Source organism: Phocoena phocoena, chromosome 17 (genome assembly GCF_963924675.1).
Source record: "Phocoena phocoena chromosome 17, mPhoPho1.1, whole genome shotgun sequence".
Classification (NCBI taxonomy): Eukaryota; Metazoa; Chordata; class Mammalia; order Artiodactyla; family Phocoenidae; genus Phocoena; species Phocoena phocoena.
Window position 1 is genome coordinate 73,707,801 of NC_089235.1, and position 18,669 is coordinate 73,726,469.

Genomic DNA, 18,669 nt, shown 5'->3' on the forward strand with positions numbered 1-18,669 from the left:
AATAAACCCAACTTACATGGATGGTGAATTAATCTACAACAAAGGAGGCAAGAATATACAATGGGGGAAAGAAATTTCTCCAATAAATAAACAAAACCTCCAGCTGAGAAAACTGGACAGCTGCATGTAGAAGAATAGAATTAGAACATTTTCTCACACCGTGTACAAAAATAAACTCAAAGTGGATTAAAGACTTAAATCTAAGACCTGAAAACATAAACCCCCTAGAAGAAAACATAAGCAGTACGCTCTCTGACACCAGTCAGAGCAATATATATATTTTTTAATATGTCTTCTCAGACAAGGGAAACAAATGTAAAAATAAACACATGAGAATACATCAAACTAAAAAGCTTTTGCACCATAAAGGAAGTCATCAACAAAATGAAAGGGCCACCTACTACTGAATGGGAGAAAATATCTGCAAACAATATATCAGATAAGGGGTTAATATCCAAAATATCCAGAGAACTCATACAACTCAACATCAAAAATAAATAAACAACCCGATTAAAAAAATGGGCTGAAGACCTGAATAGAAATTTTTCCAAATAAGACATACAGATGGCCAACAGACACATGAAAAGATGCTCACTGTCACTAATCATCAGGGCAATGCAAAGGAAAACCACAACGAAATATCGTCTCACTCCTGTCAGAATGGCTGTTATCAAAAAAGCAGCAAATAACAAGTGTTGGTGAGGATGTGGAGAAAAGGGATCCCTTGTGCACTGCTGGTGAGAATGCAAATTGGTGCAGCCACTATGGAGAACAGTATGCCGGTTCCTCAAAAAGTTAAAAATAGAACTACCATACAATCAGCAATTCCACAACTGGGTATTTTTTCAGAACAAAAACAAAAATACTAATTCAGAAAGATATATGTACCCCTATGTTCACTGCAGCATTATTTTCAATAGCCAATATATGAAAGCAACCTAAGTGCCCATCAACAGATGAATAGGTAAAGAATATGTGGTATATCTACACAATAGAACATTACTCAGCCATAAAAAAAGAATGGAATCCAGCCATTTGTGACACCACGGATGGACTTAGAGGGTATTATGCTAAGTGCAATAAGTTAGATAAAGACAAATACCATATGATTTCACTTATATGTGGAATCCAAAAAACAAAACAAATGAACAAACGTAACAAAACAGAAACAGACTCAGAAACAGATACAGAAAAGAAACAGGTGGTTGCAGAGGGGAGAGGGGTTGGAGGGGTCAGTGAAATATGTGAGGGAGATTAAGAGGTACAAACTTCCAGTTACAAAACAAATGAGTCATAGGGATGAAATGTACAGGATGGAGAAATACAGTCAATAACTGTGTAATAACTTTGTATGATGACGGACAATAACTAGACTTACTATGGTGATCATTTTGTAATGTATAAAAATATCCCATCACTATGTTGTGTACCTGGAACTAACGTAGTGTCGTAGGTCAATTATATGTCAAGAAACAAGCAAACAAACACGACACACAGGCTTCTAAACATTAAGAGAAAAAAAATCCATCGTTTCGTTGTACCATTTATCTTTACCAAGACTGGTAAAACTCCACCACCCTTATTAGAGAAATAACTCAAAGTTCATTCTTTACTGAAAATGGGTCAGTAATATCTTCCTTGGAAACAAAGGACAGCAAACCATTGTAGGATTAAAAATAATTCTGAAGCTTTTTCTTCATTTGTTACTGAATCAAAAGTTTTGGCTGTTCTTAGCGCCCGAAGAGCATCAAAAACGTCGTTTCAGGTGAATAGTTTTGTGAACCGTCCTATGTAATATAGAGGATTTCACTGTCTAGTCTAGAAATGTGAAAATCTAAAACCATGAGGCAATAGCTTGGTATTTCACAACTTAAAAGGATGGTTTATTCAAACAATTGGTTAGAATCACTATAAATTAAATAAAATTTCATTTGATAGAAAAAAGATCTTGACCTCAGTGAGCTAGATGTTGGGTGACGATGTCAGGAGACCCCGGGGCTGGACAGGGGGCAGTAGGATTCGCCTCGGTGCCTCCACAAAGCTGTCACACGGCAGAGGCGCCAAAAGGTACGGGATTTATCACGAGCACCTGGACTAAAAGGCAGTCGGACTAGAGAGCATCACGGAGGCTCCTGACTGTCGGTTTACTTCTCCACCCAAGGTGGGAAGGGGCTGCAGCGAACCCAATGCGAGGTGCCAGGATGTGGGGCGTAAGACCGTTAACCTCAAACAGTGGCCCCAAAGCAAGGCTAATGCTTCAGAGGGAGGACGAGCATCACTGTCACATTTTGAGGGCCTGGGTCCCAGAGGGGGCTGTCCTGGGTGGGGTCCAAATCCCAGATTCTGACTTGGGAAGGGGAGAGGTAAACCCACCAACCTAACAGAGCAGCAGAAGTACTCAGGCAGAGAATGCTTTTATTCTATCCAACTCACCTCCGTAGAGTAGGAGGTGAATAGGAGAAAGTGCATTTATTTTAAAAGCAAAAGAATTCCAAGATAGTAAGCTGAGACCGCCACCTGTGATGGGAGCCGGAGGGCCGTCAAACCATCCTTACTTCACATGATAATAAGCGCCCTTGATGCCTGAGGAGGGTAGAACTGTGTAGATAACCCCTCCCCTCTTTTCTCTCACAGGTGATTCAAACACCGTAAGGTCACTTTCTCTGACAGCTGTCTCCTGGTTACCAGGCTGCAGAGCAGTCCCAGGTAAAGATTCAGCACCCAGACAGGGGTCAAGGAGTTAGGCTGTGATTCAGGGAAGACGCTGAGGAGAAGTGGGGGTCTCTGTTCGACACCTGAAGCAAAGGGGCTATGCGGTACGGGCCATGTTTGGGGAGTTGAGGCACAGGTCTTTCTGGAAGCAGACGACGCGGGGGGAAGGTGTGTGTGCCTGTGCTGGGGGCAGCGCTCCTGTGTCGCTGGTGATGCCGATCCCTCGCCCACCCGAAGCCGGGCCAGGAGAGCCCCACGCGGCCGCCAGGGCGGACAGTGCAGAGGAGAGCCTGGGAGAGCACTACACTGGGGCCTCCCCGCCCTGGCTGTCCCGGGGCCTGCACGGAGGCCGGCAGCCCTGCCCCGCGGCGCTGTCCCACACTGCGTGTCCTCTAGAGCTCCGGGGCCGGCTGCCCCGCAGCCTGCTCCTGCACGGGCTGCACGGCCTCCTGCACGTAGACGATGAACTCCGAGGCCTCCCCGCCCTGTGTGTAGACGGTCACCGTCTCAATGCCCTCCACGTCGTCAGAGGACACCACCAAGTGATGCTGCTCAGCCAGCTCCACGGAGGCCTGCTGGAGGGTCTCCTGGATCATGACCGTGTGGTTGGAACTGGGCTCCTCGTCCGTGACCTGTGGGAGGGCAAGAGAAAGGTCACACGGGCCCCACTTCCAGGTCCAGCAGGACAAGAGAATCACAGCGACTGCCTATGGAGCATCTGGCACATTCCAGGAGCTGGTCCTTCCTGCACAGAATCATCTCAGCAATGCTCTACGCTTGCTCTCACCCCCGGTTTACAGATGAGGAGAGCGGCGCTCACCGGTGCAAAGGAACGTGGTCAGGGGCCCCAGCTGGGGCTAATGGTGGAACCCAAGTTCAAACACCCAGTCCAAGCTCTTCTCGTGATGCCTCCCAGAGGCGTGGGAGTTGCCGAGGCACTCTAGGAGTTACTTCCTGCAACCGTGTAGAGGGCTGGGTGTGGGGTCTCCTGGAAATTCATAGCTGGTCCATTTGGTGGTGAAAAGGGGACTAGTTTATCCTGGCTTATCTGTCTCTCCACACACTCTGGGAGCTCAGCTCTGTGTATGAAGAAGATCAACAGCACACCAGGCAGGAGTACACGCCCTTGCACGCCTGGTTTTGCCCAGGTGTCGTCCACCAACACTAGTGCCTCAGAGCCCACGGGAGGGGTCTGCTGATGGGCACTCGCTGCCCCGGGGCTCTGTCAGTGGAGGGGCCTGCTCACTCCTACGGGCGGGCCTTTCTCTGTAGCTCCAAGCAGGCAGATTCCAGACAAGGCCAAATTCCAGCTGGTGCTAAGGCCCCAGCTCCCTGACTGTGCATTCTGGTCTGTTTTACAACTGTCTTTGATTTTGAGAAGAGCAATGATACAAACAATATGGGAAAGATTTAGAAAGTGTTGAGACCCTAAGAGCTGCAAAAATGACTGAAGGATTAGAAAACCAGCCCAGGAGGACGGTGAAGGGGCCTGGACTTGCTGAGCTGGGGAACGAGAGCCCTCAGATGTAGGGAGGGATGTCACAGAGACCGGCCTTCCCCAGGGGGTCCGAAAGGCGAGGTGGAAAGAACTTTGACCTGCACTTCGCGGGGCTTAGCTGTGAGCCTTGCCCACTCTCCCCTATGACTCTCAGGTGTCTCATCTGTAAAACAGGGACGAAAAAGCCCACTTCAGAGAATGGCTAGGAGAACTGAAGAAGATTCCGTATGCAAAGCGGGTGCTTAATAACATCACCGCGCTTTTGGTGTCTTCATTCGTGTACTGAACAACGTTTTCTTAAGGTACTGTGGCATGTCAATTATTCATTCATTCAACAAAACCTTTGTCATTTTATCAGGTCCCAGTGGACTGAGCTCCATGAGGGCTAAGACGGCACTGCCCCGGCACAGCTCTTCTCCCAGAGCCAGGTGGGCAGGGCGGATGCCTGGCACGGAGCAAGAACCCAGTATTTGTGCAGCGACGCTCCACTGGGTGCAGGTGCCCTGATGGGCGCTCAGGCAGCACATGGCGGAAGACCAGTCTAGCGGGGCAGACACAGGAACCGAGCGATGCTCTGACAGAGTGCCAGGGCAGCCTCCGGAGGAGGCATGGGATGGGACTCCAGGCAGAGAGGGCAGAAGGAGCAATGACTCCCAGGACCCCCAGGAGAGACTGGAAGCAGTGGGTTTGCTCAGGTGGCCTCCGTGAGCTCCCATTCATGACGCTTCTGACTCCCTTCCCAGCTGGAACCTGGCGTGGGACGGTCTCCTCCCTGCCTGGCCCTCTGTAACAAGCCACGACCCCACGCCGTCTCTGGGAACGCCCTATGGGGCTTCCAGGGGTCTCCCTCGGCCCTGTGCCTGTGTCATTCCCTGACAGCAGGAAGGGCTGTGTCAGACGGGGTCATGTTTAATGCAGAGAAGAAAATGGACGAGGCACCTCTGGGGTGGGCTCCACACAAAGTTACTGATTGCAAGGAACCTTTAACTTGGACTGACGGAATTTACCAGAAGCTAGAGAGATACCCTGGGTGGAAAGTATTAATCCATTTAGCCTGAGCTGTTTTTCTGCAGTAGATGGAGGCCTTTTTCTTCTTCTTCTTCTTTTACTGTTTGTTTCAATTTCATTTAAATGGGAAAATGTACTGTGAACCGAGACTTTAGAAGTAAATATTGATTTATTTCACTTTGAAAGAAGGTACCTGACAGAAGGGTGGGAAAGGGGGAAGGAATACTCAACAAATGCTTTCCTCTTAACTGTCAGTAAATTCTACATGAAGAAAGAAGTCAGGCGGCATGGGTGATTTATGCTGGGGTCCCAGCCTCAGGTGCGCAAAACAAGCTGATGCACTTCAGGTAAACAGATGACACAATGGTGACAAAGAAAAAGGGTGAGATCAACCAATACACGAGCTTTGAGATACCCTCCTGGCACTGTCGTTCACACACAGTGATTGCCATCAACAGAAATGAAGCCTAAAATGAGGAAGACGTCCAGCCTAAGATTTCACTCTCCTCTTGGACAACTCTAGCGCCTCGATGGCTGAGTACTGACAAGGGCTGACACTACTGCCCCGGACAAAGAGATCCCTGCCAGGCCCAGGGCTTTGATGAGCAAAGGCTGCAGCTCCTGTTCCCATGGCAGCGGGGTGGACACACACCCAGGAGCCGTCCCAGGAGGTCCCAGGACGACTGAGGCGTGGCCACTGCCCACAGATGTGGAAGAAGGGCAGAAACCAACATGAGGCCACCGTGCTCGAAATAAGGGCAATTACATGCTAACTCTGTCACATCAGGGCCCGGGGCCACTCCGTGGAAGGCGCTGTCTGCAGATGGTGGGAAAAGGCATGGCAGGCTGAGGGAAGGCGGCAAAGGGCAGGCATGTGCCCACAGTCCCACCAGGGCCACTGCCACCTCCCAGCCACCAAACCCACTTGGCAGAGTTCCATCCTCACCTCTCCACACAGTCCTTTGCTGTCTGACACTGCTGAGCCAACCTCAGCTTTACTCACTGAGACGCCCTCTTCGCTGCTTCCACAACCCTCCGATTCCAGGCTTCCCCATCACGCTTCTCGTGCCCTCCCTCAAAGCCCGGAGGACTCCTACATCCCCATCCTGCGTATCCTACGGGCCCCTCGTCTGCACTGAGGCTTTGCTCCTAGCTGAGCAAGGGACCCCAGACCTCGAGTGTGTCTGCACAGGGGAGGCTCCCAGGGGCTGTGTGTCTGTCCAAAGTGCATGAGTCACAGGAGAGGCGGTGCTGGGGAGCGGGGGCGGGTGAGGCCTGAAATGAAGTTCACAACCGCATCCTGAAGAACCTCGCTCACCAGCTGAGAGACTGAGACTTGCTTTTACAAAGGAAGACACTGGCGGCTTCCCAGGAAGGGCCCTGCCTCACCCAATCCGCGGCAGCCCCTGAACCGCAACTCGCCTAACATGGGAAGAGAAGACAGCATCATCTGTCTCTCCCTCTAAACAGCTACATTTATTTGCCCATATTACCTTTTCTACGTATTAAGTCTATTTAACATAATCCTTTCTCCATTTTTTTTTCCAATTTTCAGCTCTAGGGATTTGTCCACCGGAATCACCAGTTAAATTCACTCACTGCTAATTATAAGAGTAAAATAAACTTTCCAAACACGGTCCGTTGGGCTTAATTCAGCAGACAGAGTGACGAAGACAAAGATAAATGTCCAGTTCACAGAAGTCCTGCGAAGAGTGGCCCTCCAGATGACACAGCTGTAACAGGCGGGGCGTCCAAAGCCTAACTCACCACAAGTTTACATTCTCACGAGCTAGCGTGAGCAGCTCCGCCGGCCCCGGAGAGGCCCCGCTTCACGTACGGCTGAAGAAACAGGAGCCAGGGGCGGTGGAGGGCTGCGTTACAGAGGGAGGCACGGAGGCCCCCTGCAGAGCAAGCCCCTCCTCCCACTTCCCGCACTCTACCTGTTACATGATTCCCACTCTGTTTGTTGTTTGGCTTTGTGTTTCTGCAAACCATGGCATTCCTTCCCTGTCCCCGTGAAACCCAGTGGACACTCTCCCGGCCTCATCCCAATCATCTGCACACAGCATCTCGTGGCTTGTGCATCTCTGAATGAAACCTCTAATGTCTGGTGACTCATCTAAGGTCAAACAGCTGGAAAGTAGCAAAATGTGGACGTTAGTCTGGGTGACCTCAGGTCCAGGGACCTTCCTCAGCTGCTGTAGTGTGGCAGCGACTAAAGGGATTACATGCCATAGATCAACAGGGTTGAATTATTACTCTTTACCCACCCCAATCAGTCTATGGCTGGCTGTATAGCTCTCGACCATTTTCTTTGTTCAAAACCATCACTCTAGCAGTTTAATCTACTAGCACAGGCTTACAATTGTTCTCCACGGTAGAAATAATCTGGCTTCACAGTGTCATTATCCCCGAGGTGGGTGCTCCATCTTCCCCAGGTGCTGTACCTAACACATCTTCCAGCTGAATTAACGGCAGCACAGACAGCTTAATGGAAAACCTTAACCTACAGGACTGTGCAAATTATTCACTAAGTCAGCCTCTGAGTGCTGCAGCTCTGCCTACCTCAAGTGTTCCAGAATCTAGACCAGATCTCTAACAGACCAGGGTACTCTGCTGGGCTCTGTACTCGTGGGAGAGCAGCTTCCCACCGAGACCCCATCTCCTCCACGGAGATGACGGCGGCTAAGGGACAGTTGGGATGTGGGTGGGGTCGCTTGTGCCCCAGTCTGCACACCTCTGCTCCGCTGTGCCGCCTCCCAAATACACAGACAGGGCCGTGTCATCTAAGACGTAGATGCTCAGCACCTCCCTCGTGCCCTACAGGCTCTGCGATAAGTGAGAAAAGGCTTATGTGTGAATGAGTGAAGAGGGCAGCACACAACCCTACGTGCCACACTGTGTGTCCCCTCACTGAGCACAGCCCCTTGGGCATCCGTGCCCGGCCAGACCCTGCCTGGCTGGAGCTGCCGCCCCATGCCCAGTGCCCTCCTGGCCTCCAGGGTCCTCCCTCAGCGTGGCTGCCCTGCTCGGAGCCCCTCCCTCACTCCCTTTGGGCTCCCGCTCCATTGTCACCGCGTCCAACAGGACTTCCCAGAGCCACCCCGCTAGCAGCAGCAGCAGCCTCGGGCACACTCCCGCCTCTCCTGCCCTCGTTCCTTCACTGCACTGTCGCCCCTGGGAGTCACATCACCTGTTCATCTACCTGCTCATCATCGCGAGCTTCACGAAAGCAGGAACCTGGGCTGTGTTTTGGCCACTTTATTCCAGCACCTGTGATGTGGCCTGGCACGAGGAAGGGCCTAGCCTGTACCTCCTGAACAGATGGCATCGGGCTCCACACCCGCACCAGAGGGGGGTCGGCACTCCTCGTGGGCGTCTATGTGCTGTACAACCATGAGCCCCTCTTCTCTTTTTTCTGTCACCTAAATTTTTAAAATAATACAGTCCTTTAATAATTGGGGAAAATGAGGCAAAAAGCAAGAAAGGAAAAAAGAAAAAGAAGGAAGGCGCAGAATTGCTTCTTCCAAAAGCCGCAAGGTGTTTTGGCCGAGAAAACATTTTCCTTCAAAAGCACAGGATGGTTCTCAGCGCCGTGCTGGGCACAGAGCAGGCACTTTGAAAAGCTGTGGAGAAACTAAACTCTCAAGAGTAGCGCATCAGGGGGAGGTGAGAGGAGGGTGGGCACGCAGCCTGCACCACGAGAGAAGACGAGGCAAGAGGTCCCAAGTCAGCGTTTCCTCCTGTACCGGCAGGAATGAAAGTTACTATGCAGAGTGAACGCAGCAAACCCTGCGGAAGGTGGATGCAGACACTGGAGCGAGGCCGGTTTTCTAAGGGACAAGGTCTGATTTTGAAGAGAGCTTGCAGCGTAAGCGCTCCTTGCCGGGGTCCTCACGTGTGATCAGGCCCTACGGAGCATCACCGGATGATAACGTCCAGCAGGCAGGCAGGCAAAAGTTACCAGGCCCAGAGCGAGTGATACACCAGAAGAGGGACAGAAGACAAGCTTTAAAATCGGAAGCAGATCTGAAGGACCAGTGCTTGCAATGGTCTGCTGGCCAGGAAAGGTGCTACCGTGGCTGCAGCAGGGATGTGCGGTTACATTAGCACCTGTGCTGCAAGACAGACAGACCGTGGCCTCTGTATGGACAACTCTGAATGGTCAGCCATTTACTGAATAAGCCACCTGACAAGCCTCTGGCTCTCATCTGTCATATGCTGAGTCCCCATGTACTTCAGATGCCCTCTCAGCCTCCTGTTCCAAGGAGAATTTAATGTGTCAGACACTCTGCTGGAAGCTGGAAACAGAACTGTGCGCCCCCCATGCCCCCATCCTGAAAGGGCTTGCAGACTAGTGGAGGGGGCAGACAGGACACTTCTCCTGGACCCCCAGGGTGGGCAGAGTGGGCAGTGGTCAGGGGTGGTTTCCTGAAGGAGATGCCCCGGTCTTGAACACGGTAGCATTTCCAATAATCAGAAGAATGTGAACATTTTCTAAGGTCCCTTCCACTGTGGAAATTCTCGGCCTCTATGATACGGTAAGAATTAGAGGGCTGCAGACAAAAATCCAAACACTACAAACAGACAAGAATGAAAAAGAACACCTGGCAGTGTCTTGCATGGCCCGCCGAGCTGAGGTGGCCCTGCCGCCATTTCTCAGGAGCAACAGTGGTCTAAAGGTCTGCACGAGGCCTCTGCATGCTGCACCCTACGAGCAAGTGACACCAGCCCATGCACAAACAAAAAGAGAAAAAAAGAGCATTGCAAAGAAGATGGCGGAGTAGAAGGACGTGCGCTCACTCCCTCTTGTGAGAGCGCCGGAATCACAGCTAACTGCTGAACAGTCATCCACAGGAAGACACTGGAACTCACCAAAAAAGACGCCCCACGTCCAAAGACAACGGAGAAGCTGCAGTGAGACGGTAGGAGGGGCGCAATCACAATAAAGTCAAATCCCGTAACCGCTGGGTGGGTGACTCACAAACTGGAGAACGCTTATACCACAGAAGCCCACCCACTGGAGTGAAGGTTCTGAGCCCCATGTCAGGCTTCCTAACCTGGAGGTCCAGCAACGGGAGGAGGAATTCCTAGAGAATCAGACTTTGAAGGCCATTGGGATTTGATTGCAGGACTTTGACAGGACTGGGAGAAACAGAGACTCCACTCTTGGAGGGCACACACAGGGTAGTGTGCGCATCGGGACCCAGGGGAAGGAGCAGTGACCCCACGGGAGACTGAACCAGACCTACCTGCTAGTGGTGGAGGGTCTCCTGCAGAGGCAGGGGGTGGCTGTGGCTCACCGTGGGGACAAGGACACTGGCAGCAGAAGTTCTGGGAGGTACTCCTTGGCTTGAGCCCACCCGGAGTCCACCATTAGCCCCACCAAAGAGCCGGGTAGGCTCCAGTGTTGGGTCGCCTCAGGCCAAACAACCAACAAGGAGGGAACCCAGCCCCACCCATCAGCAGACAAGCAGATTAAAGTATTACTGAGCTCTGCCCACCAGAGCAACAGCCAGCTCTACCCACCACCAGTCCCTCCCATCAGGAAACTTGCACAAGCCTCTTAGATAGCCTCATCCACCAGAGGGCAGACAGCAGAAGCAAGAAGAACTACAATCCTGCAGCCTGTAGAACAAAAACCACATTCACAGAAAGATAGACAAGATGAAAAGGCAGAGGGCTACGTACCAGATGAAGGAACAAGATAAAACCCCAGAAAAACAACTATATGAAGTGGAGATAGGCAACCTTCCAGAAAAGAATTCAGAATAATGATAGTCAAGATGATCCAGGACCTCGGGAAAAGAATGCAGGCAAAGATGGAGAAGATGCAAGAAATGTTTAACAAAGCCCTAGAAGAATTAAAGAATAAACAGAGATGAACAATACAATAACTGAAATGAAAAATACACTAGAAGGAATCAATAGCAGAACAACTGAGGCAGAAGAACGGATAAGTGACCTGGAAGACAGAATAGTGGAAATCACTGCTGCAGAACAGAATAAAGAAAAAGGAATGAAAAGAACTGCAGACAGCCTAAGAGACCTCTGGGACAACATTAAATGCACCAACATTTGCAATATAGGGGTCCCAGAAGGAGAAGAGAGAGAGAAAGGACCAGAGAAAATATCTGAAGAGATTATAGTGGAACACATGGGAAAGGAAATAGCTACCCAATTCCAGGAAGTGCAGAGAGTCCCAGGCAGGATAAACCCAAGAAGAAACACACCGAGACACACAGTAATCAAACTGACAAAAATTAAAGACAAAGAAAAATTATTGAAAGCAGCAAGGGAAAAACGACAAATAACATACAAGGGAACTCCCATAAGGTTAACAGCTGATTTCTCAGCAGAAACTCTACAAGCCAGAAGGAAGTGGCATGATATATTTAAAGTGATGAATGGGAAGAACCTAAAACCAAGATTACTCTACCCAGCAAGGATCTCATTCAGACTCGACGGAGAAATCAAAAGCTTTACAGACAAGCAAAAGCTAAGAGAATTCAGCACCACCAAACCAGCTCTACAACAAATGCTAAAGGAACTTCTCTAAGTGAGAAACACAAGGGAAGAAAAGGACCTACAAAAACAAACCCAAAACAATTAAGAAACTGGTAATAGGAACATACATATCTATAATTACCTTAAATATGAATGGATTAAATGTTCCATCCAAAAGACACAGGCTCACTGAATGGATACAAAAACAAGACCCATATATATGCTGTCTACAAGAGACCCACTTCAGACCTAGGGACACATACAGACTGAAAGTGAGGGGATGGAAAAAGATATTCCATGCAAATGGAAATCAAAAGAAAGCTGGAGTAGCAATACTCATATCAGATAAAATAGACTTTAAAATAAAGAACGTTACAAGAGACAGGGAAGGACACTACATAATGATCAATGGATCAATCCAAGAAGAAGATATAACACTTATAAATATATATGCACCAACATAGGAGCACGTCAATACATAAGGCAAATGCTAACAGCTATAAAAGAGGGAATCGTCAGTAACACAAAAATAGTGGGGGACTTTAACACCTCACTTACACCAATGGCCAGATCATCCAGACAGAAAATTAATAACGAAACACAAGCTTTAAATGACACATTAGACCAGACAGACTTAATTGATGTTTATAGGACATTCCACCTGAAAACAGCAGATTACACTTTCTTCTCAAGTGCGCACAGAACATTCTCCAGGACAGATCACATCCTGGGTCACAAATCAAGCCTTGGTAAATTTCGGAAAACTGAAATCATATCAAGCATCTTTTCTGACCACTACACCATGAGATTAGAAATCAATTACAGAGAAAAAAATGTAAAAAACACAAACCCGTGGAGGTTAAACAATCCATTACTCAATAACCAAGAGATCACAGAAGAAATCAAAGAGGAAATCAAAGAATACCTAGAGACAAGTGACAATGAAAACATGACAATCCAAAACCTATGGGATGCAGCAAAAGCAGGTCTAAGAGGGAAGCTTATGGCAATACAAGCCTACCTCAAGAAACAAGAAAAGTCTCAAATAAACAATCTAACCTCACACCTAAAGGAACTAGAGAAAGAAGAACAAACAAAACCCAAAGTTAGTAGCAGGAAAGAAATCATAAAGATCAGAGCAGAAATAAATGAAATAGAAACAAAGAAAACAATAGCAAACATCAATAAAACTAAAAGCTGGTTTTCTGAGAAGATAAACAAAATTGATAAATCTTTAGCGAGACTCATCAAGAAAAAGAGGGAGAGGATTCAAATCAATAAAATTAGAAATGAAAAAAGGAAAAGTTACAACAGACACTGCAGAAATACAGAGCATCCAAAGGGACTACTACAAGTAACTTTATGCCAATAAAATGGACAACCTGGAAGAAATGGACAAATTCTTAGAAAGGTATAACCTTCCAAGACTGAACCAGGAAGAACCAGGAAGAAATAGAAAATATGAACAGAACAATCATAAGTAACGAAATTGAAACTGATCAAAAATCATCCAACAAATGAAGCCAGGACCAGATGGCTTCACAGGTAAATTCTTTTTTTTTTTTTGAATAGGAAGAACTATATTTAATGTGTTACATTTTATTTGGTTCTCATAGCACAGAGAATATTTTTTAAATGAATGTATTTGGAAACTTTTTAGTTCTTGAGTTTTAAGAGACAGTACTGTCATATTTGGGGGCTGCTGTCAACAAAAAGCTCATTAAGAGAGTTAAAATATTACATAACCCAAGAAGGTAAAATCAGTGCCTCAGGGTCCCCCTCCAAAATAGTACAAATAATAATTTTTCTGAAAAATAATGACATGCCAGACGTCTAACGTTTCTTAAACCTATGAGTCACTGATGTGTGGAGTTTTGATCTACTATCTCTGGATTCAAGGCCGCCTAAACACATCACAGTATCTTGTTAACAAAAGTCACGATACAGTATGTCTTAAAGGTTTTACTTCACACCTACAGAAAACCACTGAGAGCACTGCATTTACCTTTCCTAGTGGAATTTCAGTAGCAATATTTATCCTCTTAAAACATTTTTCAGAGTAAAAGTTTTACTATGGAATGCAAATCAAGCACTGAATTCCAAAACTTAGAATCACTGTAAATGCAGCCTTTGAGTTCAGTTCAATTAAATTGTTCATTTATCAAAGCCCCAACTACGCAGTAACTTGTTGGTAATTGCTCCCATGCAATTTTTTAAAAAAAAATCTTTATTGGAGTATAATTGCTTTACAGTGGTGTGTTAGTTTCTGCTGTATAACAAAGTGAATCAGCTATACATATACATATATCCCCATATCTCCTCCCTCTTGCGTTTCCCTCCCACCCTCCCTATCCCACCCCTCTAGGTGGTCACAAAGCACTGAGCTGATCTCCCTGTGCTATGTGGCTGCTTCCCACTAGCTATCTATTTTACATTTGGTAGCGTATGTATGTCCATGCCACTCCCTTACTTCGTCCCAGCTTACCCTCCCCGCTCCCCATGTCCTCAAGTCCATTGTCTTAGTCTGTGTCTTTATTCCTTCACAGGTGAATTCTATCAAACATTTAGAGAAGAGCTAACACCCAACCTTCTCAAACTCTTCCAAAAAACTGCAGAGGAAGGAACACTCCCAAACACATTCTATGAGGCTACCATCACCCTGATACCAAAACCAGACAAAGACACTACAAAAAAAGAAAATTACAAACCAATATCACGGATGAACATAGATACAAAAATCCCCAACAAAATACTAGCAAACACAATCCACCAACACATTAAAAGGATCATAAACTTGGTGAAGACTTCTCTGGGGAAATACTTTCTTTAAACAATTATTTCAGTAATTATTTTTACTTGTTGAGTCTCTTCAATGGAAGTTTCTTTGAATTCAATTTATAAATTCCTTTATAAAAAATACTACCATAATAGGAAAATTTAATGAGAGTAAAATAAAAGTAGAGTCGACTAACAGTTCTTGCCTCAACAGATATAAGAGAGAAAAAAAAAGGATCATACACCATGATCAACTGGGGTTTATCTCACGGATGCAAGGATTCTTCAGTATATGCAAATCAATCAATGTGATACACCATATTAACTAATTGAAGAATGAAAACGATATGATCATCTCAACAGATGCAGAAAAAGCTTTTGATAAAATTCAACACCCATTTATGAATTAAAAACTCTCCCAGAAGTGGGCATACAGGGAACCTACCTCAACATAATAAAGGCCATATATGACAAACCCACAGCAAACATCTCTCTCAGTGGTGAAAAACTGAAAGCATTTCCTCTGAGATCAGGAATAAGACAAGGATGTCCACTCTGGCCACTATTATTCAACATAGTTTTGGAAGTCCTAGCCATGGCAATCAGAGAAGAAAAAGAAATAAAAGGAATACAAATTGGAAAAGAAGTAAAACTGTCACTGTTTGCAGATGACATGACACTATACATAGAGAATCCTAAAGATGTCACCAGGAAACTACTAGAGCTAATCAATGAATTTGGTAAAGTTGCAGGATACAAAATTAATGCACAGAAATCTCTGGCGTTCCTATACACTAACAGTGAAAGATCAGAAAGAGAAATTAAGGAAACAATCCCATTCAGCACTGCAACAAAAAGAATAAAATACCTAGGAATAAACCTACCTAAAGAGGTAAAAGAACTGTATGCAGGAAACGATAAGACACTGATGAAAGAAATCAAAGATGACACAAACAGATGGAGAGATATACCATGCTCTTGGATTGGAAGAATCAACATTGTGAAAATGACTATACTACCCAAAGCAATCTACAGATTCAATGCAATCCCTATCAAATTACAAATTATCCCTATCAAATTACAAATTATCAATCCCTATCAAATGGCATTTTTTACAGAACTAGAACAAAAAGTCTTAAAATTTGTATGGAGACACAAAAGACCCTGACTAGCCAAAGCAATCTTGAGGGAAAAAAACGGAGCTGGAGGAATCAGACTCCCTGACTTCAGACTATACTACAAAGCTACGGTAATCAAGACAGTATGGTACCGGCACAAAAACAGAAATATAGATCAATGGAACAGGATAAAAAGCCCAGAGATAAACCCACGCACCTATGGTCAACTAATCTATGACAAAGGAGGCAAGGATATACAATGGAGAAAAGACAGTCTCTTCAATAAGCAGTGCTGGGAAAATTGGACAGCTACATGTAAAAGAATGATATTAGAATACTCCCTAACACCATACACAAAAATAAACTCAAAATCGATTAAAGACCTAAATGTAAGACCGGACACTATAACACTCTTAGAGGAAAACATAGGAAGAACGCTCCTTGACATAAATCACAGCAAGATCTTTTTGGACCCACCTCCTAGAGTAATGGAAATAAAAACAAAAATAAACAAATGGGACCTAATGAAACTTAAAAGCTTTCGCACAGCAAAGGAAACTATAAACAAGACAAAAAGACAACCCTCAGAATGGGAGAAAATATTTGCAAATGAATCAACAGACAAAGGATTAATCTCCAAAAATACATAAACAGCTCATGCAGCTCAATATTAAAAAAACAAACAACCCAATCCAAAAATGGGCAGAAGACCTAAATAGATATTTCTCCAAAGAAGACATACAGATGGCCAAGAGGCACATAAAAAGATGCTCAGCATCACTAATTATGAGAGAAACGGAAATGAAAACTACAATGAGGTATCACCTCACACCAGTTAGAATGGGCATCATCAGAAAATCTACAAACAACAAATGCTGGAGGGGGTGTGGAGAAAAGGGAACCATCTTGCTCTGCTGGTGGGAATGTAAACTGATACAGCCACTATGGACAACAGTATGGAGGTTCCTTAAAAAACTAAAAATAGAATTACCATATGATCCAGCAATCCCACTACTGGGCATCTATCAAGAGAAAACCATAATTCAAAAAGACACATGCACCCCAATGTTCACTGCAGCTCTATTTACAATAGCCAGGTCATGGAAGCAACCTAAATGCCTATCAACAGACGAATGGATAAAGAAGGCGTGGTACATATATACAATGGAATATTACTCAGCCATAAAAAGGAACGAAATTGGGTCATTTGTAGAGACGTGGATGGACCTAGAGACTGTCATACAGAGTGAAGTTAAGTCAGAAAGGGAAAAACAAGTATCTATATTAACGCATATATGTGAAATCTAGAAAAATGGTACAGATGAACTAGTTTGCAGGGCAGAAATTGAGACACAGATGTAGACAACAAACACATGGACACCAAGGGGGGAAAGCAGTAAGGGGGTGGGGGTGTGATGAACTGGGAGGTTGGGATTGACATGTATACACTGATGTGTGTAAAATGGACGACTAATAAGAACCTGCTGTATAAAAAAATTAAATTAAATTAAATTAAAAAAAAAGAACACTGCAGTCAGTCCCTTCATGTGAAATACTCCGCTATGTGTGTTGAAGCTCTGGGGAAGGAACCTTACTTTTTACAGCAGTTAGGGTTTCACTCACTGCTCTAATTGCAACCAAACAAGAGGTTCCTCTAGCATTCTCAAACGGGGACTGCAGACCCATTTCACAAGGTTAATAAGCAAGCACATTTACTGTCACGACCCTAGGTCAGGTGTGGCATTGCATATGTCGGAAACAAAGGGAAATGGTAAATACTATTTTAAACGAATGTGGTTTATAAAAAAGCATCATAAATTCCCAACTCTAAAACAGTACACATAGATATGGTACCCGAGAAAAGGGGTAAATATTATGTGCGAGAAACTTTTGGAAATACCAAAAGATATTCATAGGCAGGAAGAAACCATTCCATACATCAATGAAGATTTAAAGTGTTATAAAAAAAAAAAGAAAGAATGTACAGGAAGTGAGGAGGGGGCTGTGATGCATGCCCGCGTCAGGCAAGGCATCTTTCGTGAGGAGACGTCATAATGCCTCCCCTCCACCCTATTTCTCTCTTGATTGTAAGGAGACAGCAGACATTTTCTTTTCTGTAGATCCCATAAACAGTCCAAAGCCCGAGTTGTAAAGACAGCTCACTAAAAACAGTCCCTGCCAGTCCCCACGTGTGTGCCCTGGCTCTCAGAGACGCTGCAGGGTCCAGCTGGCCGACACTCGGCCACCCCATGCTGAGGCCCCAGAGCACCCGGGAGCCCCCTGCACAGGGCGGCCTTGTCCATGGGGTCCTGGCCTGCAGGGGGCAGACAGATCCCACTCTCTTTGCTGTGACAGTGGGGCCTGGAAACGGGAAGAGAGGTGCCTCCTACTGGCCCCAAGCCCACCATAGGATGAGGATGGAAAGGCTTGCCCATTGGCCAAACCAACTCGGTAGGCAGCTGAGTTTAGCAGCGAAAAGAGGGTGTGCACAGCCAGGACACCCTGTGTTTCTCAGGAGTCCAAGCACAGGTGAGTGTGATCTCGATAACCACGTGACTGAGGAAAGAACAATCCCTCCTTCTCTTGTAAGTGGTGGTACGATGGGAAGTGCAGCGTGGTCTGTCTCAGCACATGTGAGAATAAGAGATGGTGGGCCGCCCGGGGCCTGGCGCAAGATGAGTGGTAAGCAGTGTGTGGTGCTCACAACTGCTAGCGGTGTCATCCCCTCCAGGGGCGCTGTCCCCACCAGTCCCACCTCCCCACTGCCCCTCGGCGTGCACGATTAGCACACCCACTCCCAGACGATGTCCACACCGCACGTGGTTTATAGCAGGCACTCCACACATGCCTGACTTGAATTCTTCTGATGTCTGCCCCAGGAGATCTTTTCAAACCGAGCTCAAACAGAGCATATTCACAGCGGCAGGGAAGGAGGCAGGAGGTAGCTTCTGACCGCCTCTGAATATCTTGCTATTTAGACAGGTCTATCGTGCATAATGCTACACACTGCTGACCTTTCAGCACACTACATTGAATTCCACTTAGTACCAC

General features: G+C 46.3%; 1 protein-coding gene across 3 annotated transcripts in view; it reads right to left on the bottom strand.

Moving 5' to 3' along the window:
• Positions 1-3,104: 3,104 nt before the first annotated feature.
• ZFAT (zinc finger and AT-hook domain containing) overlaps positions 3,105-18,669 on the bottom strand; it is a 150,440-nt gene continuing 134,875 nt past the window's right edge. For all 3 annotated transcript variants that reach the window (XM_065895074.1, XM_065895071.1, XM_065895072.1), the window contains one exon: positions 3,105-3,344. In XM_065895074.1, coding sequence (XP_065751146.1) covers positions 3,105-3,344 — 240 coding nt within the window. The remainder of the gene's footprint in view (positions 3,345-18,669) is intronic.